At 40.1% G+C, this 24,001-nt stretch overlaps 1 protein-coding gene across 1 annotated transcript; it reads left to right on the top strand.

The window, feature by feature from the left end:
* The first annotated feature begins 3,260 nt into the window (after window positions 1–3,260).
* Window positions 3,261–19,909, top strand: DNAAF4 (dynein axonemal assembly factor 4). Its single transcript, XM_063445701.1, has 9 exons — window positions 3,261–3,435; window positions 5,371–5,518; window positions 5,827–5,960; window positions 7,318–7,519; window positions 11,141–11,289; window positions 14,670–14,779; window positions 16,113–16,266; window positions 17,973–18,078; window positions 19,751–19,909. Exons 1-9 carry the CDS (start codon window positions 3,313–3,315, stop codon window positions 19,861–19,863), a joined length of 1,239 nt encoding a protein of 412 aa, XP_063301771.1. The 5' UTR covers window positions 3,261–3,312; the 3' UTR covers window positions 19,864–19,909.
* Window positions 19,910–24,001: the final 4,092 nt, after the last annotated feature.

The following is a 24,001-nucleotide window of genomic DNA, read 5'->3' as shown; positions in this document are numbered from 1 at the left end:
TTAAACTCTAAGCAGGATCCTAACTCTTTGGAAAGCGTACTTAATAATAAAAAAAAAATGAGGCTCCCAATCGTAGGAGATGTACTATTGTGTTACAATGCTCCCACTATGTACTAATACTATGCATCTCCTCCTCTTCATTCTGTATCCCATTTAAACCCTGCCTCAATAAAAGAAAGATTGACAAAAAAAAAAAGATTGTTTTTTAACAGAATGCTGTGTAGCTGAATTAATCTTTAAGACTGTTCAGACAGAGTGGCATCATAAATCCAAATAGCTTTTTGTAGTAATGCTTTTTCAGTGCGTTTTGTTTTTTTTATTTATGTTTTGATGGCAAGCCCTTATGTGCCCAGTAGTATTAAACTTGGTTTAATTGACTGTTCCGTAGGGACCACACCGGACACTTCAATGTGGTCTTACGTGTTTCCAACTTGCCCCATTTCAGTCTCTAATGAATCCGGCGGCGAGGCTCATCTTCCTGTCCGCCTGCACCTCCCATGCCTCACCCCGCTGTCGGTCCCTGCATTGGCTTCCCATAAGATATAGGGCTCAATATAAAAATGTTGTTCTTGCTTCAAAATCTCTACATAATGCTGCTCCTACCTATCTATCCTCCCTAATACACAAATATGTCCCGTCTAGGCCCCTATGCTATGCCGAAGACCTGCGTCTATCCTCTGTTCGTACTCCCACCTCTGATGCTCGCATCGCATTCATGACTTCTTTAGGGCTGCACCATTCCTGTGGAGCTCCCTTCCCTTTTCCATTAGACGCTCAGCTAGTCTCCACTCCTTCAAAAAAAATCATTAAAAACTCACTTTTTCACAAAAGTATATCAAATAAACTGTTAATGGCTCCCAACTAATTCATCATTTAACTGTCATTAAAAAAAACAACAGCAAAAAAAACACACTAAGTCTTCATTGAATACTATTCTACCAAACGACTTCCTTAATACTTCCCTTACCTTTTGTGTCACTTTATCATACTTCCTCTAGCATGTAATCTCGTTGAGCAGGGCCCTCAACCCCTCTGTTCCTGTGCGTCAAACTTGTCTGGTTACAACTACATGTTTGTTGGTCCACCCATTGTAAAGCGCTGCGGAATTTGTCGGCGCTATATAAATATAATAATTGTGTTTGATTTACTACACTATTTGTGAGTGGCCTAAACATCAGTTTTAATAACTTATTTTGGCTATATTGCACATATATTATGAAATATGTCTGCTCTGCTCTCTTTTATAAGTTGACATTTTTTCTAAATATACCTCAAATGGTTTTATATACAAAGAAAATACCAATGTCAAATGAATGGTGTGTGTTCTACTTTTTATTTCACAGATGGTTTCCAAATCGTTTAATATCACTGCTGTGGCTTTCTTGATCTATGGTAGCTAGGTTTATGCTTTTTAATTTTTCATGCGGATAGGAAAAGTACGATATCTATCAATTTTGGGTCTACTCCTTCCACTGAACCAGTGTTAATTTTGGTGGAAAATTTCAATTTAGTTTTATTCATAGTCTTTTGACTAAAAAGCCATTTTAATTTTAGTCATTTGAATTTTGCATTGACTAAATCTCCAAAATATTAAGGCGACTAAAATTTGACAAAAATTGTTAGTCGACAAAAGTAACACTGCTTGGTGGAAGGAGACGTGGAGGGGTAGGGGGTGGAATTTAGAGTGACACCTGGGTTTCATTCTTTCAGCCCCATCCCCCCCATGTGTCTCAATTCCCTAGTCCCCCATGTATTCCAATCCCTCAGCCCCCATGTGGTTAATTTTCTCTCCTCCCTCCCCTGTGTGTCTTTCCCGCCAGTATTAATTTTGGTGGCAAATTTCAATTAAGTTTTAGTCATAGTCTTTTGAGTTGTAGTCGTATTTTACTCATCTGAATTTTTAGTTTTAATTGACTAAATCTCAAAAATGTTAGTCAACTAAAATCTGACTAAAATTGTTAGTCAACAAAAGTAACACTGCCCTGAACAGAAAACACTAATTGAAACCAATTGAAACATTTAAGCAAGCAACATTATATGAGCCAAAAGTGACTCAAAAATTCCCGGTCTCTGTCTGTCCCCTGTGCTGGGTGGATCCGTTAGGTAGATAACTCACTTTTTAAATTTTTGTCTAGAATCGGTGGTGGTGTGCAGGGTCTGCCTACTTTGGAGCAATCATGCTTTTTGCACTTATATTGATTCTTACTGAACCACAACATGCTGTACCATTGTCCCTCTCTCTGCCGAGAAGGTAAGCAGAAGATAGGCCACAATAAAAAGAAGTGTAGATATGTATTAGTGTGCGTATGTATGTGCATGTGTGTGTGTGTGTCCAAAGAGGCGACGTGGCTGCAATGTGAGGGTGATAGTGGAATGGGCAATGTTATGGAAATGTTGCAAAATACACTATTTGCATGGGTAATATAACTGGATTCTAGATAACCTTATTGATTATTTTACTGCGTTTAAGGGTTTAGGGGAGGGACATAATAGTAGTGCCTAATAGAGCATTCTATTTTAAAAAAATAAATAAATAAATATATATATATATATATATATATATATTTTTTTTTTAAATCTAAAATGGGTTTTATGCTCTGAACTCAAACTACCATTATTCTAAAAAATTACCTGCGCACTAGCCCAAATCCCTATGCATATTTAAATAACATGGTTTTTAGTGCCATTACAAAGGGCATTAAAGTGGTGAGCCCTACACTAACAGTTCACATTGCTTCTTTCAGCTAAAAGGCAACATATCTAATGAGACAAAAAGGGTATTGGTATAAGTCCCTACACACTTATTAGCTTTTAATAGGGCACACAGTGGTCTAAAAACCTGGGCATGTTATCATACCCCAAAGAACTGAGTGAAAAGCTCCTGTCTGCTAGACTGACTATGCCTGGTCAGAGAGGAGCCTATCTGTTGCTTTGCATGTCCAGCAACTTTAGAAACGTTACATTTACATGTTCATTTATTTGCCTAACTTTCATTAATTATTTAAACAATGTTCTAAAATGGCTGTAATTTCCTGCCAAATGTGTGCTTTTAGGAGGTGTACATCTACCAGCCAGGAGGTAACAGCTTTATCTAGCACAGTGTGGACACAGTAAACAGAGTATTAAACGCTGAAGCCAAAGTCCCAAAAATAGGAGTCGATGCAGAAATCAGTTACAGTAATGTAGCCATCCAGTCAAAGAAAAGCATCTGTGTCTCTTGCGTTTTGTACTCTGTTACTCACCACATGCAGGAAGTTGTTGGTTTCCCTTAGCAACAGAACGTTGCAATCTCCTGCGAATACCGAGCACAGCATGCCTATCCTAGTGAAAGATTACACATGGCAGCAAACCGACAGAGAGCTCTATATCTCTGTGCCCTTAAAGGGGACCCGGGCTGATGGCTCCAATGTACTGTGCACAGAGCACTATCTGAAGGTAAGGCAGCACAACACCTCACATTAATGGGACACTCATCAGTCATACCTGGTGTGAAGTCTGTTACATAGCATTACTAGCATTATTAATAATACAAATGTATTATACTGAACACATGTATGTATGTGTATGTATACATAGGTTAGGCCAGGTAGATCCCCAGATGTTCTAAAACTATAATTTCCATGATGTCTTGTCATGAATCTAAAGAAATGCAAATACACACAAACAAAGCATCATGGGAGTTGTAGCTCTGCATCATCTGGAGATCTACCTTTTGGGTACCCCTGGGTTAGGAGTTATGGGATCTCACGTGAAGGGTTAAAGGGAAACTATAGTGTCGGGAAAATACTTGTTTTCCTAGCACTATAGCTTCCCTCTACCTTGCGGCCCCCCCGATGGTGCAAAAGGGTTTAAAAACCCCTTCTGACACTAACCTGGTTCCAGCGCCGATGTCCCTCAGTGCTGGCCCAGGTCCGCCTTCATTCCTCCCCTACTGATGTCAGCGGGCGGGGAGAACTAATGGGCATGCGTGGCAATGGCCACGCTCACATTATGATTTACCCATTTAAAAGCATTATACAATGCTTTCCTATTGGGGTTCCTGTGATGCATGCATAGTGTGAGGACGTCCAGCGTAAGTCATCTAAAAACCCCGAAAGTCCCTCTAGTGGCTGTCTGGTAGACAGCCACTAGAGGCGGAGTTAACCCTGAAAGGTAATTATTACATTTTCTTAAAAAACTGCTATAATTACATTTGCAGGGTTAAAGGACCTTGGACAGTGCACCCAGATGACTTTAATGAGCTGAAGTGGTCTGGGTGCCTATAGCATGAGTGAGGCTAGAGCTTGCAACTTTTGTAATAATAAGGTCCCCAGGTTACGGTTAATAGTGTTGGGTTAAGAGGAGCTACAAGTCCTTAGGGGTAATGAACTCTTATGTTAGGTAGCAGGGTCTACAGTTGTGGCTAGGGATTGGTTTTAGGGTCTCAGTGTTGATGTCCGAAGGATTATTATATCCTGCTCCTGTTGCCAATTTATATTCCCCCTAGTGAGTTAGACACACTAAAATACAAAATTGTGAAAATACCTGTGTCTGCTATTTACCAAAGCTATCACAACTATTCAGGTCTTTATTTGCAAGTGACCGTCAGATAGTGATTTCATGGAAAGGCTTGCGTAGAACTTTGTATAGGAGTACGACTAACCGGAAAAGTTACAGACCTGGCAAATTTAGTATGGCCTTCATTCGGTGGGGGTGGATGGGGTAGAACCAACAGGTGAGCTTATCAGTGAGGCATGTAAACTCACTGGCACTATGGGGGCATGTTATCATATTGCCCTTGTGTGCCAGGATGACAGCACTCTCTTTTATATTGAAAAGAATAGTACCTGTGTCATGTGTGGTATGTCATGTGTCAAATGATAAAATTATCTGGGGCTCTTTTCTTACTTTGTACTGGTATCTCTGATTTATATCCATCTTTCTATAATCCTACTATAATTAATGTAAAATTGTAATTATAAAGTACCTTGGGCTTACAGGGGAGTCCCCTTGTGCCATTCTCTGTTAAGGAGTGAAATTGTTTTCATTTTGTTTGACACTTATGTTAATCGCGAATGTAAAACTTCCCATTCCGCTTTAGCAATCATCAGTCTATCAGTCTTGTCTCTATGTGGACTTCACTAATTGGCTGAGACTCTCAGCTGTAGTATTTCATACAAACTCATATTATTAAACTTTAGCTTTAATGTTTGATGACTCCTAGTTATTTCTTTCTGACTCCTAAATTTGTCAGCGCCTTCCCAGTGTGTTTACCCCTTAGGTAAGCACGTTGGCGTCCCCTGTATGTTTATACCTCGGATGAGTCTGGTAACATTTCCATATAGTATTCCTGATGGAAGTGTGTTAACATACCTGTTTATTACCCCTCAGGTCAGTTTTCCTCCTTTTCTGTTTGAAGTCTTTCTATTTTCTCCCATTGATGAGTCCAGAAGCACAGCCAAGATTGGAAATGGAATTATCCTGTTTACGCTATATAAACAAGTTCCTTCTGTGTGGGATACTCTGACAGCGGAAAGTTGTAAGTATAAGCCACCAATATTTTACAATACATTTTTTCCCAAAAAAACCTGACTAGAATTTTACACACCAGTGATATTTTGCAGGTTACTGTTTTGTGGGTAGATATACATTTTTTGGGGGAGGACTTTTTCTCTGTATATCTCTTGACTGGGTTGGAATTTCAGTGAAATTCCATGGGGGGTGGAGGCGGGTGACAGTGCCGCTCTAAGCCTTGTTGTGGTTGGCCAGTAAATTACACACTCTTTTGGGGTGTTAATAGATACAATGTTGCATATAGTCATGACGTGTTATTCGCCTATGTTTTAGTGGATAAGAAGGAGATGCAAAGTATACGTGAAGAGGCCATTGCACGAGTGCAGGAGAAGGCCAAGCAAGATATTCAAGCCAAGGCTGTTGTGAAACGAGAAAATGAAAAATATTCCCTTGAGGTTATGATGAAGGTATACTTTTATGTACTCCGCTTTTAAAAAGCCGCCTAAATTGATGTGCACAGTCCTTATTGTATGCAAAGGCAATGCACATAGCAAAGAGGAGCCTGACTGTGACCTTAACATATTGACCAATACGCTGCTTGATTTTGGCTTCTAATGGGTTACAAAAAAAATATGTACTGGTTGTTCTCTTTTTTTCTTTTTTTAACTTCTTAAAAGTACCTGCTCCATTATACCTCTGGCAGTGACTTAAAGTGTGTTAGGCCTAACAGAGACTCTGTAGAAATGGGCACTTAATAGCTCTATATCTGGATTTTCTTAGATTGTGCGAAGTCATTATTTTACAGTCTATTCATTGTAGTATACATATGTCTTTTATTTGTTTGAAAAAACATATAAACTACTGATAGGTGTTTCAGTGCCAAGGGACAAGGCCAGTGCCACTGTAAGGGAAATTAGGCACTCACCTAGGGATTCAGCTCTGAGGGGTCAGCCTACTGTTGCACAGGCTCACAGGAAGATCTAATGATCACCTTAAGTGGTCCTGCACCCCTCAAGTACTGAGATAGCTTTTGGTCAAAACTCTGGTGGGTGCAGATCACAATCCGTTTCCTTGGAGCCTCTGGGTGACTATCAGCGCTGGTGCTGGGTTACCCAGCCAACACTCGTAGTAATTTTCGAAGCATTGATCTGGAACGAGCAATGACTGTGATCTGCACCTACCTAAGGTGCAGACCAAATGCTCCAGTCTTGGACCAACATGATACTGCCTTCTGCAGGACCAAGAGGAACTAAAACCCCTCTCTCCCTGTCCAAAGAAGAGCAGGATGGTTGTTAATATTTTTTTCTTTATTACAGAGTATTGAAATATGTGTGAGAAGGCTGAAATAAGTCTCTCCATAAACGGCCAGCCCACATATCAGAAATGGACTTTGATTACATACAGCCTCCCACCACATACTGACCCCAAAGCCCAGAAGCACAACCTCCACAAACACACAACACTAAAAGCAGCTCCCACTCACACATGTAGAACCTCTACACACAGACTGGTGGTAGACAGCGGGAAATGCTTGCTAGAAGGAAAATGATAGTGAGGAAAGGGTTACTGGCAGTGAAATAGTGGGGGGAAAAACAAAAAGTTGGGGAACAGAGGCAGGTAGAAAGACACACAGAGAAGGAAGAGAAATACTGAGTGAGAACGTGGGGTGATGACAAAGATGGAAAATAAATTGCAGTGGATTTATGCCTAGAGCGGGATCTTATACCGGTTACTGAGTAACCACCAGTAGGGCAGGGGATAATGGTCTTCGGGTGAATTTAATGCCCTGTTATGAGAATATGTGTGACAGTGACTTCCTTTCAGTTAGAAGACGAAGAAAGGAGACGAATCGAAGACGTGAAAGAAGAAGAACGAAGAAAAGCAACTGAAGAGATGGAGAAGTGGAAAGAGCAACAACGGATAGAAGAAGAACAAAAGAGAATTCAAAAGAAAATAGAAGAGGAAAAAAGGAAGAATAACATAAATAAAGCGACATTCCCAAGTCAGCCAAAGCCCTCTCTTAAAGGTACAGTATGCATTACACCAGGAAATGCATTTTACGCCTTCCAGGAAATGGTCGGCAAGGAAATGGGGGTATACTCAGTGCATGATACAATTAACAAATAAATAGTGAGAAATAGTAATATTAGTGCCGAGTTCCAAATTACCATGAAGGAATAGAGAAGGCTTGTTGTACTGTATATAAACAATGTAGAGTTGTATTCAAAATACAGTTTTTCTAGAGAGTCAAGCTTGTTTCCCTCTTTTAGATTTAGAGTCGAAACATCATTTTAGTCAGTGTTTGCCTTTCTGCAGTTTGATTACACTTGCTGCCATGCTTTTAGCACAGATACGTTGCTGTATGGGGTCCAATCTGAACCAAGCATCACAGAGATGTATGTTAGGAGTTCATTCATGTACTTACACTGGGACAGATTTCCCTACAAATCATGCCATTGTACAGAACACTGGTGAGACCTCACTTAGAGTATTGTACGCAGCACTGGAGACCATATCTCCAGAAGAGTTCAGAGAAGGGCTACTAAACTGTTTCATGGATTGCAGGATAAAACTTAGCAGGAAAGGTTAAAGGAACTTAACATGTATAGCTTGGAGGAAAGACAAGACAGGGGGGATTTAAATACATAAAGGGAATCAACACAGTAAAGCAGGAGACTATATTTAAAAGAAGAAAAACTACCACAACAAGAGGACATAGTCTTAAATTAGAGGGGTAAAGGTTTAAAAATAATATCAGGAAGTATTACTTTACTGAGAGGGTAGTGGATGCATGGAATAGCCTTCCAACTGAAGTGGTAGAGGATAACACAGTGAGGGAGTTTAAGCATGCGTGGGATAGGCATAAGGCTATCCTAACTATAAGATAAGGCCAGGGACTAATGAAAGTATTTACAAAATTGGGCAGACAAGATGGGCCGACTAGTTCTTATCTGCCATCACATTCTATGTTTCTACAAGGGTTGCATTATGCAAACAGTCACTGGAGGCAGAGAGTTGCAAATACGAGCTGTGTTCCTCTGTAAAATTATTATTATTATTTATAAAGCGCCAACAAATTCTGCAGCGCTGTACAATGGGTAGACAAACAAACAAGTATTCGAAACAAGACGAGTTGGACGCACAGGAACAGAAGGGGTTGAGTAAAATTAAACCGTTTAGTGAGTTGATACCCAAATATTTTTGCCCTTTATTATAAAAATAATCATATAATTTGTCACTGGGTTTGTAGGACAAATGACAAGGTGGGTAACTATCTGTGTGCCAACTATGTATTATGTCTGCTTCAAAACATGACATTTTATTACATCACACGTGTATTAATATTGTGGAAATCCTCAATATAGTGAGGAATTACTAGTTTTCTCTTCCCATAACTGTGGCTCTGGATCACCAGACCTGGGGAGGCACAATTCCAAACACGTGTTAGAAGAAGAGTCGCAGTAATAGCCTTCCTAGGGCAGTGATGGCTAAACACATTGTAAATAAGTAAATAGAAAAGAAAGCAGAAATATAGTAAAATATGGAACATAGCAGTAAAAAGTAAGGCTGCAGCTGATATGGTTATCCCAATCAGGAGCTCGTAATCGTAGGTAATACATTATTTTTCTACTGCCTGTTCCATTTCTGATACAATTTCCAGTGTAATTTTGCATCTCCTCATTTATGCTATATATTTAATTGCCTAGCTACATGTAGCTAACGCTTACTGTCCCCAGGGGAAGGTATTGTTCTGGGACGAATCCTCACCACCGCATGCTGCTATTCCAACTGTTATTGGATTACTACATAATAGTGGAGATTATCCGATTTCATCAAAGGAGTCAACTTTATTTCAGTAGTGTGTTGTTGTTTTTTTGTTTTTTATAATAACAAATATGGCCTATTATCTCCCAGAATGTCCCCTAAATGCTAATGATGGAACATTGTACCAAGTAGCAAGATATGTTCTATTTAAGAAAGGACCGCATGTCTCGGTTTTTACCTTGGTCTCTTATTGAAAAGCTGTGTGCTATAGGGCAGTAGTTCTATGAAAACCATGCAATATGCATGTCCCCGGTGACTGCTTGTCCCATAACACAGTTATTGGTTAATCCTGCATGCTTTACCTATCGTAGTAGCAACCATGAATTCTACAACATCAGTAAGTATAGTTCATTAAAGGGTAGTGTCTGCTATTTACGTACTATGCCTGCTCAATGAAATCTCACCGCAGAGGGTAAATGGGAGCTGTTTCTAGGTCTTTGTCTAACATGGTGCCATGTGCCAACATTTTCGGTGTTGTAGGTCTTTACCATCTAATAATCCACTGTGCATGTGGCTTCAGTGATAACCCTGTCATTATAGTTGGAAATTTCCACTAGTTTTTAGGCTGACTGGTCCTTTTAAAATGTACAGTACTGAGAAAATAATAGTTTACTTTATTCCTGACTATTAAATTTTTTGAGCTTTATTAATGAGAATGATATTTCTATTCCGAGGAATGTCAAGTACAGTACTGGAATGTGAAAGGTTGCTTAGCCTTGAACTAAGCAATCAGTGGCTAGTCTACATAGAACACTGCTCTCTTAATCCTTCAGTGAATCTGTCTAGACAGAAGGCATCTTTTCACTTGCATGCCTTCCTTCAAGGCAACAGTAGATAACACTTTTTTTTCCAGCCCACATATAAATAGCTTAGTTGGTTAAATGGCACCAACTGCAGTACCAATTCAACCCCCCCCCCCCCCCCCCACCTTTTTTTTCCGGCTATATGAAGCCTATATTTCATCATTCTGAGGTTGATCGCTTGTGTGCCGCCAAGTTGGGTACTGCTGAAAAGGAATAGTTTGGTTTTGATTGAAAGTTTCTTATATTTTTAAATTTTTTGCGTACTAATGCCTCCCTTTTCCACATCTTAGTCATTATCTCCCAATTGTTTCCCTCAGCTGGGTATTTTGTCTATAAATATCTTGTCGTTACGGAAAGTAAAGCAGATGGAATTCTCCTGTTAAAAGGGCTCTTTACAGCACAGCTATCTTTGGAGAATAGCCTGTTCCACTGCCACTGTATTAATTCAGTGAACTGAAATCACATACCCTTTTAACCCATTGTTGTTGATGTAGCAGCAACATATTGCATAGCTCTTTACAGCTGGCAAACCAAACACACAAGTAATTGTGACAACCAAGTTTGACATACAGAGAAATGTAAAACAGGCTTTGCTCAACCAATCTCTTTTTTAAAAAAAATTGTGGATCACTCAAGATGTGTTTATAAGCAAGTATGTCAAACTGATTGTGTGTGACTATAGAAAAGTGCGTGTTTTGACCCATGTCTGCCCTCTTGTGGTTAAAGTTGGTACATTATAATTATACTTTATTTACCCTATGCCATACCTGGTGTACTAAATCATGATGCTACCTTCCACGAGAATTCAATATCAAGTGCTACGATAATCTGTTGAATGGTTTTCAAACTAACAGGCTACATATCATACTACTGGAATGGTTTCACTTGGCATGTTTTGCACACACATGAATGTAAGGGAGAGATATAAATGAGCCCACTGAATATGGTGACTGGATGCAGCTGGGTAGTGATTGGAAGTAGGACTGTCGTGTTTAAATAAAACATGTTTTGTTTACCAGGTCATGAAAAGAATGGCACTCCGGTTGGGAAAAAAGTTGAAGAGAAAGTCCTTCCTCCTACTCGAACAAATGGCTGTATTAAAATTACCTTTACTCCTCGAGTCTTCCCCACAGCTGTCAGGGAATCTCGGGTGGAAGAAGAGGAGGAGGTATGCCATATTCATTTATTTGATATTTTAATGGAGTGTGGTACTGCCAGTGCTGATGTCTTTATATCAATATATGCCTTGTGTACACAGGTCCATATAGGATCAACTTAAAGTATTGTCATTTAAATAGCAGCCATCTTTTTAGAAACACTTTACTGAAAAGACTGCAGCAGAGTTTGGGTATCCTGCTGTATCTTGTGCTGAAATGACAAAAAGCACTGCAGTGTACTCTATGCTGTAATTACACTTGACTTCAGCAGAGTTTGGGAAGTCAGGGAAGGTGGCAGTTCACAGCATCGTTAAAGCAAGTCTTTAATTTAAACCATGTACACAAAACATACATCGACCCTTTAATGACACTACTTTTTCCAGTCAAATGGTCACTAATATCAAGAGGGGAATTGTCACTTCTCTGGAATTTACACCATTAAATAAAGTATTGAAAATTAGCCATAGCTTTTTATTTCTCATAAGATGCTCCATTTTCTTTTAAATTTATTTTAAAGGACCACTAAAGGGATCCATACCATTTCATCTCAATGAAGTGGTGTGGGTGCAGGGGCCCTTTCATTTTAACACTGCAATGTAAAACATTCTTCAGTCTTACTGACAGCCACTAGAGGCTCTTTCCCTGTATGAACTAAGTCAAACAATGAAAAGTTACTCATAGAGAGCATTTGGTTGGCATGCATGCGCACTAGCCTCCCAATATAGCATTGGATTGGCTGAGATCATCAGTCTTTGTGATCTCAGCTAGAGAGGCGGAGCAACATGACAGAGACCGACACGACAATGGAGTATATAAGTAAAAATGGCTTTTTAATTCACAAGGGGGTGGTGATGGGGAATTGCATTAATCTAAATAGGTTGCAGTACAATCAGGGCCGGCCCAAGGCATTGTGCTGCCTAGGTCCAAGCATGAAATGCTGCCCCCCCCCCCCCCCCCACAACAAAACCACACCAACCAAAACACGCCCGTGTCCATTTTGTTATGCAGTGTGTGAATTGTGTAGTGGAAGAAAGGGATGCAGTGTGTGTGTGTAAAGTGGATGCAGTGTGTGTATAGTGGATGCAGTGACTGTGTTAGTGAAGTGCATGCAGTGTGTGTTTGTGGTGATAAGTGAATTTGTGGGGGTGAGCAGTTTTTAAATGCTAAAGTTTGCCTTATTCCCCCATCTCTGCCTCTTACCCGTGGGCAGGGAGGTGGGATACATGATTCCATGGTGGTCCAGTGGAGCAGGAGGACAGTGAAGAGGGAGCCCTGATGGTAATCTTACATCCCCAGCAACAGCAAGTACTCTTCTCTCGCGAGTCGTGAGATCGTTACCACGGGTTGCCATGGCAATGCATGCAGGAGCGTTGCCATGGCCATCCGTGGTAACGCTCTCCTGGCTCGCGAGAGTAGAATACCTGCTGCTGCTGGGGATGTAAGATTACTTTCAAGGCACCCTCTTCACTATACACACCAGCAGGGCCCGGAACAGCACATGTGTGTGTATATATAGCGGTACTCGCTATATATATGTGCAAATAAGCAGCCCGGGCCCTGCTCCAGATTTCTTAAAGGTACAGGGGCGGCAAAATGCCGCCCCTGTTACAGTGCCGCCTGTAGCCGTGTCATCACTGGGGCCAATGGACGGGCTGGCCCTGAGTATAATACAGCATTAGGAACACAGTTTTCTATTCCTAATGCTGTAGTAGTGTTCTTTTAAAACTGTAGCAAATTACACCACAATCTAGTTGAGGAAAAGCAATGACATACTTTGCAAATGAGATAAAAAAAAAAATATTGTTTAATTTTGCCTCTTTTCTGCCTGCTTTCTTAATGCTGACTTTATATAAGGCAATAGTTTATATCTGTCATTGACAGGGAGCTAAAATGGAGGAACACTGTTGTACATTCTATTTTTGTCAATCTTTGTTTTATTGTGCAAATCAGGAACAAAACAAGCTTGCTGCGCCACGACAGCGGTACAAGCCCAGTTTTAACATACATGAGATAACAGTGTCATGACATACAGATTTCTTGCACATTTTTTGTGAGTATAAGTGAATACTTGGACGTCGAGTACGTCTACTGTAAATAAGCAAAAACTAGTTAACTATCTATGGTGGTCTGCCATGAGTTCCCCTAAGGCCTCCATAGTCACTGGGGTGGGTGCTTTCATGGGTGGCTGTGCCTGTACCAGCGCTTGTACCTGTATGGTCTCGGGCTGTGGGTGGTCCCCATCCTCTCCTTCAGAGGTCCCGTCCGAGAAATCAGAGCATCCGCCATGCATGGCCGCCATGTGCGCTCCGGTTGCGGCCTGTGCTTGCCGCCACATCGCCCCCGATATCCATGCCTTGTCGGGGTTTTTCGGCTCTCGCCTTTTTCATTTTCCGACCCATTGAGGATGTGTGGGTCTCGGTGAGTATCTGGAGCGGATTTGGGTCGTATTTGCTCGTTTGTAGAAGGGGTTTGTCGGCTCGATTGTCGGGAGCCCCGCAACCATGCGACCGACCGCTTCGCCCGCTAAGCCCTGAATTCGTACATTCTATTTTTGAACCTCACAAATACACATTTGTTAAATATAGGGTAAGTAAACATAATATGACAAAATCTTGAGAAGTGACAACACCATTCTAAAACTAAATTTTAACAAAAGTGTGTATAGATACATGTCTCCTTGTGGAATATATCTATGTTCTATTTATATTTTGGAAACAATTGAGTGGTTCTGCTGTTTTCCGACACTTAATAATGTGTGATAATTGACATGGAAATTGCAAATACTAAGTTGAAGCAACACCACTGTGATAATCTAGACATTTCAGCCTTTATATAGTTAGTCATATTTTAGTTGGTGGGTAAGGTTTAAAGGGACACGATAGTCACCAGAACATCTTCAGCTTAATGTAGTTGTTCTGGTGAGTATAATCATTATATGCAGGCATTTTCATGCAAATACTTTGCTTTGCTCCTAGGGACACCTCCAAGTGGCCACTCCTCAGATGGCCACTGGATGTGCTTCATGTCTCAGTGCTGCACAGTAAGCAGGCCTGCCGTTCAGCGTCTCCACGCTCTGCATGGGTACGCTGAATTTTCTTCTAAGCGATGCAAGGGAACGGGGCCAGCACCGGCGCTGGAAATAAGGTGAGTTTTATTAACTTATAAGAGGGCTAAGGAGGGGTTGGGGGGGTGCAAGCCACATAAATGGTAGGTTTTGCACAATAGGGTCAGGAATACATGTTTGTGTTTGTGACGCTATAGTGTTCCTTTAATATACCATAATACTGCAATTATTCAATTTGTGTGCGTGAAAACAGTCATAAAGATCAAAATAATTTCATTGATTTTTACTTAAAAGCACATTTATTTAGCTCTTTGATTTCTTATTCAGTGGTTAAAGAAGCAGGCCGAGGCCAGGAGAGCTATTAACCTTGACGACAAAGAACTTCAAGATTTAAAGGAAGAAGAGAAGAACCCAGACTGGCTAAAGGATAAAGGAAAGTATGTATTCTTTATGTATTTTTATATATACATGCATCCTTGCAGAATATTAGCGAGGGACATCTAATCTGTGAACAGGTCACCCAGGAAACGCTGATAACTATATGGATAAGTGTGGTCACCTATGCAATGTGCCACTGGTTACCCCACTTTTACTAGACCATTTTTCAGAACACAAAATTTTTTTTTATTTTTTTTTATTCATAACGCAAGGAATCTGTAAACGAAAGACTAGTTAGTGGTCAAAAAGGGATTAGATCATAGAGAACAGAGTTGAAGATGTGTCCCATAATTCGTGAAATTGTTGGGTGTAAATATATCTTTCAGCCTACTACAATCAATTCAATTTGCAACCCATTTTGTTATTTTTGGTTTATTGAACCAATAATTATTTCTGGCCAGCAACTTTTAAGGGCCAAGTCAAAGATGTAAAACTGGATTTTCCTAATTATTGGCGTGTATCGAGAGACAACATACTACAGTTTTGCTTTTCTAATTGATGCTGGTGTGGGACCACAATTGTTATCATATTGTTGATAACTTTGAAATGGAACATCATGTCATAGCGATTTATTCATTAAACACCAAATTGTAGTGAATTGAAAACCGAATTGCACAATCTATCCTCAATTAGCCCAGCAGTAACTATAGCTGAATTGGAGAATTTTTCCATTTCCTCTAAAATTAAAGGGGAATATCTGTATTTACCAGATTAAGGACTTTAATAGTCACTGTACCTAATAATAAGACCAGGGAAAGTGGTTTCATACAGCAGGTGGACAGTGACCCTCTAATAGCTGTTTTACCTATTCCGCATCCATGGAGAGAGCTTTGTGCTCCTATATTTCTACAACTAGATCAAATGTTATGGCCAGTATATTCACAGAATTTCAGATTATAAGGCAAAATAACAGAACCCAAAAAATATAAAAATCAATTTCAGTTGTAATATTTTGGTCCAAAATTCCTTACAATTCATCGTTTGTGAACACAAGTATTTTTGAGAATGCCAATGACGACAGATAGGTCGATTTTATTTACTATAGAGATTTTATTTATTTTTAGTAAGTAACTGCTGTGCTATTCCCTAGTATGGCTCACAAGCTGATTTCATTGTGAAGCTCATCGCATTTGGCATAAGTGCAGCGTTTCCATGATGCCCAGAGTAAAGGGCTAATTAAAGCAACAATTTTTTTGCTGGAGAAAAAGTAATTTTGTGCTTCCCGAAAACAGCTATAAAACAGTCTGATTTTTCTTTTCCTTGCAGAACACAAAGGGTTAAAACCTTGTGCACTTTAATGCTCCCGCTAATTATATTATCTCTTTGCCGCAGTAAACTCTTTGCAGCTGGGGACTATCTCGCAGCTGTGAATGCACTCAACCTGGCGATACGCTTAAACTGTAAAATTCCGGCATTATATCTCAATCGATCTGCCTGCCACCTTAAATTAAGGAACCTGCATAAAGCTATTGAAGACTCCTCAAAGGTATACCTACATATTGAAGCTCATCCTTCACAATCTATACTTCTTGCCTGCAGTGGGAAGATTCTGTATACTAGCATTCAAGCACGGACCATTTAAGTTGAGGCCATCATTCAGGATAGACTTTGCATGACCTTCTATAAATTGATTTTATTGTGCAACGTTAAAGGTTGTAGCTTAGTCTCTTAGGAACCGTTATACCTGCATGTTTATTTCTTAAAGATTTTTTTCCACACAAAATACTGTTATACATTCTCAAATCAATATTTATCCGCCCCCTAACCATTATTTAAATACCAGGCCAAAGCTTAACCCTTATAGTGCTACTGAGGGAACGTGAGCTGGAATGACCAATTGCCTTAGGACAGGAATAGCCAAAATCAAAATTTCCAGCTTTTGTAGGATCTACAGCCACCCTGATGAATTGTTAGACTTGAGGCTTGAAGAATAATAATTATTTAAGTTCTCTTTACATTAGGACCTAGCAAGTTGTTCTCACAGCAATGGACTGGAACAGAGTTTAAGTATACATTTATAATCTGTTGACATCCTCACTGCATTCACCAGAAATCAAAAACATCTATAGAATGCACTCAAAACAGTCAGACACACTATGTTTTTCTGCACACACTAGAAAGCTTAATAATATTCTAATTGTCTAAAGTCAGGATGGCCAAAAAGGTAGGCTCTCCTATTGTTAAACTACAACTCCCATGAGTTATTTGTATATGAGTTTGCAAGTTTAGAATGAGAATTTGCAGAATAAAGATGGAACTGATAGATTTTGAGGTGCACACCACAAAGGCCACTCAGAGTACAATCTGCAATGAATCTATATGTCCTGTTGCTGAGAATATGTTTTGATGGAATGTTTTTATTTTTTTTTTATTTTTGTGTGTTTGTGTTTTTTGTTGTTTTTTTAATAATATCATTGGATATCTGTGCTGCCTCTTTCACAAAACCAGCTGTGATGCTCACACCGTAAATATATAAAACTGAAATAACAGACTCTGCTTTTCTAAATACAGGCAATATTTGGTTTTCTTTGGTATCAGTAGGAAAATGTACAAGTTATATTTACTACCATCCTCCCTAATACACAAGTATGTCCCATCGAGGCCCCTACGCTCTGCCAAAGACCTACGTATATCCTCTGTCCGTACTCCCACCTCTAACGCTCGCCTCCAAGACTTTTCCAGGGCTGCACCTCTTCTGTGGAACTCCCTTCCCTCCTCCATAAGAATTTCACCCAGTCTCCACTCATTCAAAAAAATCATTGAAAACTCACTTCTTCAAGAAAGCATATCAATTAAACTGTTAGCAGGTTTTTATCCTCCACCCTCCATGACTCCTCTCCTGCAACTGTCAAAAATTACCTACTAAGCCTTCAGTGAATACTTTTCTAACAACCTACTTCATACCCCTACTTTTACCCTTTGTGTCACTATACCCCACTCCTTCTAGCATGTAAGCTCACTGAGCAGGGTCCTCCACCTCTCTTTTCCTGTATGTGTCGAGTTGTCTGGTTACAATTAAATGTCTGTTAGTCTACCCTTTGTACAGCGCTATGGAATCTGATGGCGCTATATAAATAATAAAATAATAATGATAATAATATAAAACATATGTTTGTAGATATGGGATAGAAAAACTAAATGCAGACTTGTATGTTGTTTTTATCTAACTGTATGTCTTCTGGATTAATGTAGGCGTTGGAGCTTCTTATCCCACCTGTCCCAGACAATGCAGCTGCCAGAGTTAAAGCTCATGTGAGACGGGGAGCAGCATTCTGTGAGCTGGAGCTCTATGTAGAAGGTAAGAACACTTACACCTTATGGTTTACTGTAACACCACTTTTAAATGTAGCGAGTTAGATCTGTACAAATCACGCCTACATCACTACATATGACGGATAACATAATAATTGGCTTTTTAGGTAACCTGGGTAGTGGGAGAACTTTATCAAAGATTATAAAATCTCTACATTCATGTGCATAAATATCCTAATTAACAGACTGTATCAACTTACGTCCACTGCCTTTTGAAGTGATGATCCACAGCCCCATGTGATGGATGAGACTAGTGGGAGTTATACTTCTGGACAGCAACTGCTACCATAAATTCAACCCTCTTCTGATTTGCATGCAGAGAAGCTAGGAAGACAAAATGAAGCTGTCTCTTTCCTTTCCATATATATATGTATATAATACATACACACAAACATTTTAGTACATAAACACACACGATGTGGATGTATATTTCATAAATCATAAAGCTATTTTTTTTTTTTTTTTTTATAAATAATACCATTGAACTTTCATAATGTTCTTTATCATTTTGTCAATTTCACTACTTCTAATACAGGGGTGTGGGGGATGCTAGGGCACTCGTGGTACCAGAACATCTACCGCCAGCTGGAGTGGTTATGGTGCATGGAGTATTTCTTTAATAGTCCATGGACTGCATTGAGAAGATAGCTCTTACATTTGAGTGCATTTCACCTTGAGAAAAATAATAAACAATTTCAAGCTTGTACAACTACCAGATAAACAGTGCTGACCTGTGTGCCCTCATACAGAATTTTACAAAGCATTCATTTGATAAGAGCAGGATACAATCATTTGTGTCTCTTTTTACATTATCGTTTCATTTGTTACTGGAGTCATTCAATGACGACAGAGAAATCTATTAAAATGACTCAAGCACACTTTAAGCACCTAATAGCACTTAGAGGGATCTTATCCCTTGGTGAACAACTCAACCTTATCTGAAACAACTTGCTTGTGCGCAGACGTTTCTAGGAATCTTTAAATGTTCGTCATTGGATTACTGAGTAAACTGCTTTCTGCAGAAAAATGCTGCTCGCAGTCGCCAAAGTTAAATATCAATGTTTAGGGAACCCATTGTTCATTTGAATTACTTTTCTTTCACCCCTTGACTAGCTAATTACAGGTTTCTGAGTAATGATTGTGTTGACCGAATCAAAACACAACTTAAAGGGATAATCTGTGCACCATAACTACTACAGCTTCTTTTAGTTATGGTACGATGAGTCTATAGCCAATATTCCAGTGTTCTCTTATACCGGTTTGAAGCTGTTTGATAAAACCGGAACTCTCCCAGGCACCCATATTCTGCATTGTCTTCCTTCACAGTGATAATGTGGATTACACTTCCACATTCGCAAATCCGTCCATCCTTGGATGGCAGTGATGGGCGCAGAGCAGTGGTCTAATGCACACCAGAGCTCTCTTGCTATCATTGCTGGCCAAGGCCGTGCAGATTCACACTTGATTATGTGGAAGCACATTTTAATCAAATCCAGAAACAAAGTTCATGAATCATCAGTGCATCAGTTCTGAAGAGTACTATCTTCACATTTTATTGACCCTTTAAAAAAAAAAAATATATATATATATTGTTTGCATTGACATCAAAAGTTGTTTTTTCTGCAATGTCTAAATAATGGTTCTGTTGCATTTAACAGGCCTTCTGGATTACGAAGCTGCTCTTAAAATTGATCCCACCAATGAAAATGTGAAATTTGATGCTGAGAAAATACGACAGATTATCCAGAATTCTTCTCCTGGTGTTGAATGATCAAAAACACTATGTGTATATATTTATAATCTGTTTATGTGAAAAAGTGGAATGAAGAGTTTGTTTTATTTTTTATTTATTTTTCAAATAAATGTCTGTTGTTCCAAAATATTCCAATCAATCAAAATATTCCAATCACATTCAAATGCCAATGAAAATCTATTTCGCTTTTTTTCTTTCTACAATCTCATGTTTGAATATGATCAACATGAAAAACTATCAATGAAATGATGACATTCACACATTTCTGATACTTTTTGTTACTCACTGTTATTCATTGATATATGTATTTACAACATAGGAGTGTTCTTTTAACACACATTTCAATTATCACAATCTTTGTCAAGAAGAGTTACCGACATATTAATGGCAACATCAGACACTTACTGAATTCAGAAAAAAATAAAATAAATTAAAAGTTGCTGAAAACACTTTTCTAACAAGTAGCAAAGAGTAATTGTGTAGGACAGGCCCAGTGAGCCACGGTGGCCATGAGCCAAGGTCCGACATGCGAGACTACAGGATCTCCACGGCCGTTCCATGCAGGGCCGACGCTATCCGAGCGCTGGCCCTGCTTTGTTCCATGACGGGCCGGTGGGGAGATCACACTACACCCCTCACACATACACACCACACCCTTTATACACACACACACACACAGCAGCCCCTAAACACACTGCACCCTTCACACACACACACACAATACTTCCAAACATATATGTATAAATACTACAAAACGCCTCACACACCTACTGCATCGCTAAACACATTACATTCCAGACACACACTAGATCCCTTACCCAACTCTGGATCATCTACACATATACACACACACTAGATCCCTATATACACTCTAAATCCTCTATACACACACACTCACTAGATCTACTATACACAGGCTGGGTCCTTCAAACAGACAATGGATCCCCTACACACACACATACTGCACAACCTACACACATACACTACATTTCTGACATTCACACTCCAAATTTCCTATGCACACACCAGATTCCTTGTAAGCAAACACATACTACATTCTCTAAACACACACTTTACAACCCCAACACACTCACACTACAGCCCGTATGCACACATTCGCTACATCCACTATGCCCACTATACACACTCTCTACAGCACCTAGACACACATACATTACATTACACCACAAACACAACATGACTGAAACCAACGTATTGTAAAAATGAAAATCCAGCGCACTCACTTGTCTACTAAACAGTTATTATAGTACTGAACAATTTTCTTAGTTTTATTAAAAACACCTAATCTAGGCAAAAAATAATGGGGGTTTAGTTACATTATATGATCATACATTGCATAAGCCTGCCACAAACATCAATGTACCCCATCTTTGGCAGGTCCTACTCTGTCTGCTAAATGAGAAACCAACGTATTAACACAAAACCACACCACAATCACCTCACTCTACACACACGCAATCCCATAAGCGTGCTCCAAACACATGCACACTACTCTTTCCTGGCATTTTTGTCTCCTGGTCAGGGCTGTCTTTAATGCGGGGCAGAAGGGGCAGCTGCCCTAGGCCCAGTCATTTCTTGGGGGCCTAAAGCAGCTACTCCTTGAGGCTGCCGTGGTGCGTGCGTGTGGCCTGCGTGGTACTACTACCGTGGGCCCCACGATGTCCAATGAGTCTGCACGGGCCTGGTCAGCGACCGGCCCCCTGTGATAAGGTCAGCACTAGGAAGAAGAGCAGTCATTTCCTCCTAGCCAACATAGAGAGTGCCGCACGGAAGGAAGGAAGTGAGGAGGAGCGCGGACTGGCAGAGAGCCCAACTCCCAACAGCCACTGGACCCCAGCGAAGTCCCCCTCCTGCATCCAAAAGGTAGGAAACAGGAGGGTGACTAAAATTTTATATTTTCCATGTGTGTCTGTTTGTGTGTGTATATGTGTCTGTTTGTTTACCTGACTGTATGTGTATATGCATGTGTGCCTGTTTATCTGTGTGTATATCTTTCTGTAAGTGTATCTATCTGCGTATTTGTGTGTGTATCCTTCTGTATGTGTATATTCATCTGTGTGTATATCTGTCTGTATGTGTATCTATCTGCGTATATGTGTGCCTGTATGTGTCTGTCTGTATGCGTATCTATCTGTACGTGTGTCTGTATGTGAGCCAGTTTGTTAATGTTTGCATCTATATGAGTGTCATCCTGTGTATCTGAATGTCATTAAGTGTGTCTGAGTACCTGCTTGTGTGTCAGTATGTGTATCTCTGTGTCTGTATGTGTGTCTATGCGTCTGTAGGTGTCTGTGTAACTGCATGTGTGTCTGTGTATGTATCTGTATGTGTGTTATTGTGTGTATCTGCATATATGTCAAAATGTGTGTGTCTGTATGTTTGTCAGTGATTGTATCTGTGTATGCACCTGTGTGTCTGTGTATTTGGATGTATGTACCAGTGTATGTCTGAGCCTGTGTATGTGTGTATCTGTATTTGTGTCAGTGTTTGCATCTGTATGTGTGTCAGTGTGTGTATTTTCTCTAGGTGAAAAATGGGTGTGGCTAAGTCTACGATCTATGTGTGTGTGTTTTCTTTATGTATGTCTTTGGGTGGAAGGCGTGTTTCCATGCTAGAAGGGGGGAGGGAGGAGACCAGGGGGCCCAAGCATATGCTTGCCAAGGGTTCAATCAACATTATAGATGGCCCTGCTCCTGGTATCCCATTTATGGAGACACCAGAGATGGGTTTCAAGCAAACACAGGGCAAGCATATTATTAAATTTGTTTGCGCTGTGCAGAACAAATACAGGGCCTTTTCCTCATGCTAGAGCTCTTCCGCAGAGCTCTGCACATGGTCTGCCCTGGAAGAGCATTGAACCAACAGGCTCACTTTGAGATGTGGTGTGCTTGTCATTGGGGATGACAAAACACACCCTACCTGGTCCCGCCCCCGTTTCAGTGGGCCGCTGTGTTTATAAAAAAACTCCGGGCCGAACTTTTTCCCAAGTCCAGCTCTGGTGTAGGAGCAGAACACCGCACATGTACAAGCAATATGAACTAACCTTAACTAATGATTTCTCGTTAATCAGTTAAACCAATTAAAACACAGATAAATACTGTAGCAATGAATTAACATGGAGATCAATAACTCAATGCATGTTCACTACCTGAAAAGTCCATTTAGAGATACCTTAAAGGACACCTGTCATGCCTCAAACAAATTCTGTTCATTAGATTGAGTGTAAGATTTTATCTATACATCATGCTAGTGCTTTTGCTAGTAAATTTATAGATTAGGAGAAAAAAACTATTTAAAAATATTTTTTTTCTCAAAGCTGTCAGTCAATGCTGCGGTGACTACAAGGGAGAGCAGGGAGATCCTTCTGCTCTCCACCCATAGCAACCGTAGCGCATGTGCTGCGGTTGCTGTGGAAACTCCATAGCTGACGTGACGTCATCTGTTCCTATGCCGGCAAATGGCTCAACTCAGAGACGGAGGACGGCCAGGAGGCGCTGGAATGGAGGAAAAGTGAGTAAATCTTTATTTTTTTTATTGGGTACACCATGTATCTGTGCGATATAAAGTGTATTCAATGTATATGGGGTAATTTTTTCCATAACAGGTTCACTTTCAACACACACACACTGCAGTGTGCATGTAAGCCAGGTATACACCCTGTCAACTATCTGCATCATCAATGCACTTGCCTGTCTGTAACCATGCTAACGTTTTTGCTTTTGTCATTAAACTCGTAATAAATGCCTATCAAGCTTGGTATAGGGAGAGTAAGAATAAATGTAGGTCCAGTTCTAATTCAATAACTATTTCTGACATTGGTAGCATTACTGGCAATAATATGGTCGCTGACTTTTGAATATTGATGACTTTGAAAATTATCTTGATTCCAAGCGAAAATCCGAAAACATTTCTGAATCTGGCTTATGATGTACCCCTATGTGTTATTTTATATACAGAGCTTGCTGCCATTTGGGCTGTATTTACATTTCTGAGAACATTGCGGCTGTCTCTCATATTCCAACAATATCTTGCTCACGTGCAGGGGAGGGCTGGCAGCCTTAGGCCTGGGGGGCAAAACCAGTCAAGTGGCCCATTGCGCCACCCCCCCATGTGACATCACAATGCCCCACCCATA

Source organism: Pelobates fuscus, chromosome 3 (genome assembly GCF_036172605.1).
Source record: "Pelobates fuscus isolate aPelFus1 chromosome 3, aPelFus1.pri, whole genome shotgun sequence".
Taxonomy (NCBI): domain Eukaryota; kingdom Metazoa; phylum Chordata; class Amphibia; order Anura; family Pelobatidae; genus Pelobates; species Pelobates fuscus.
Note: the sequence above shows the minus strand (reverse complement) of the source record. Positions and strands in the feature narration are given on the sequence as shown.

Bases quoted from the DNA above. Each gene is read 5' to 3' on its own strand.
- DNAAF4 (XM_063445701.1), top strand. From the start codon at position 3,313: ATGCCTATCCTAGTGAAAGATTACACATGGCAGCAAACCGACAGAGAG. The intron at 7,520-11,140 runs GTACAGTATGCA...TTTGTTTACCAG, and splicing joins GCCAAAGCCCTCTCTTAAAG to GTCATGAAAAGAATGGCACT. The intron at 14,780-16,112 runs GTATGTATTCTT...TCTTTGCCGCAG, and splicing joins TGGCTAAAGGATAAAGGAAA to TAAACTCTTTGCAGCTGGGG.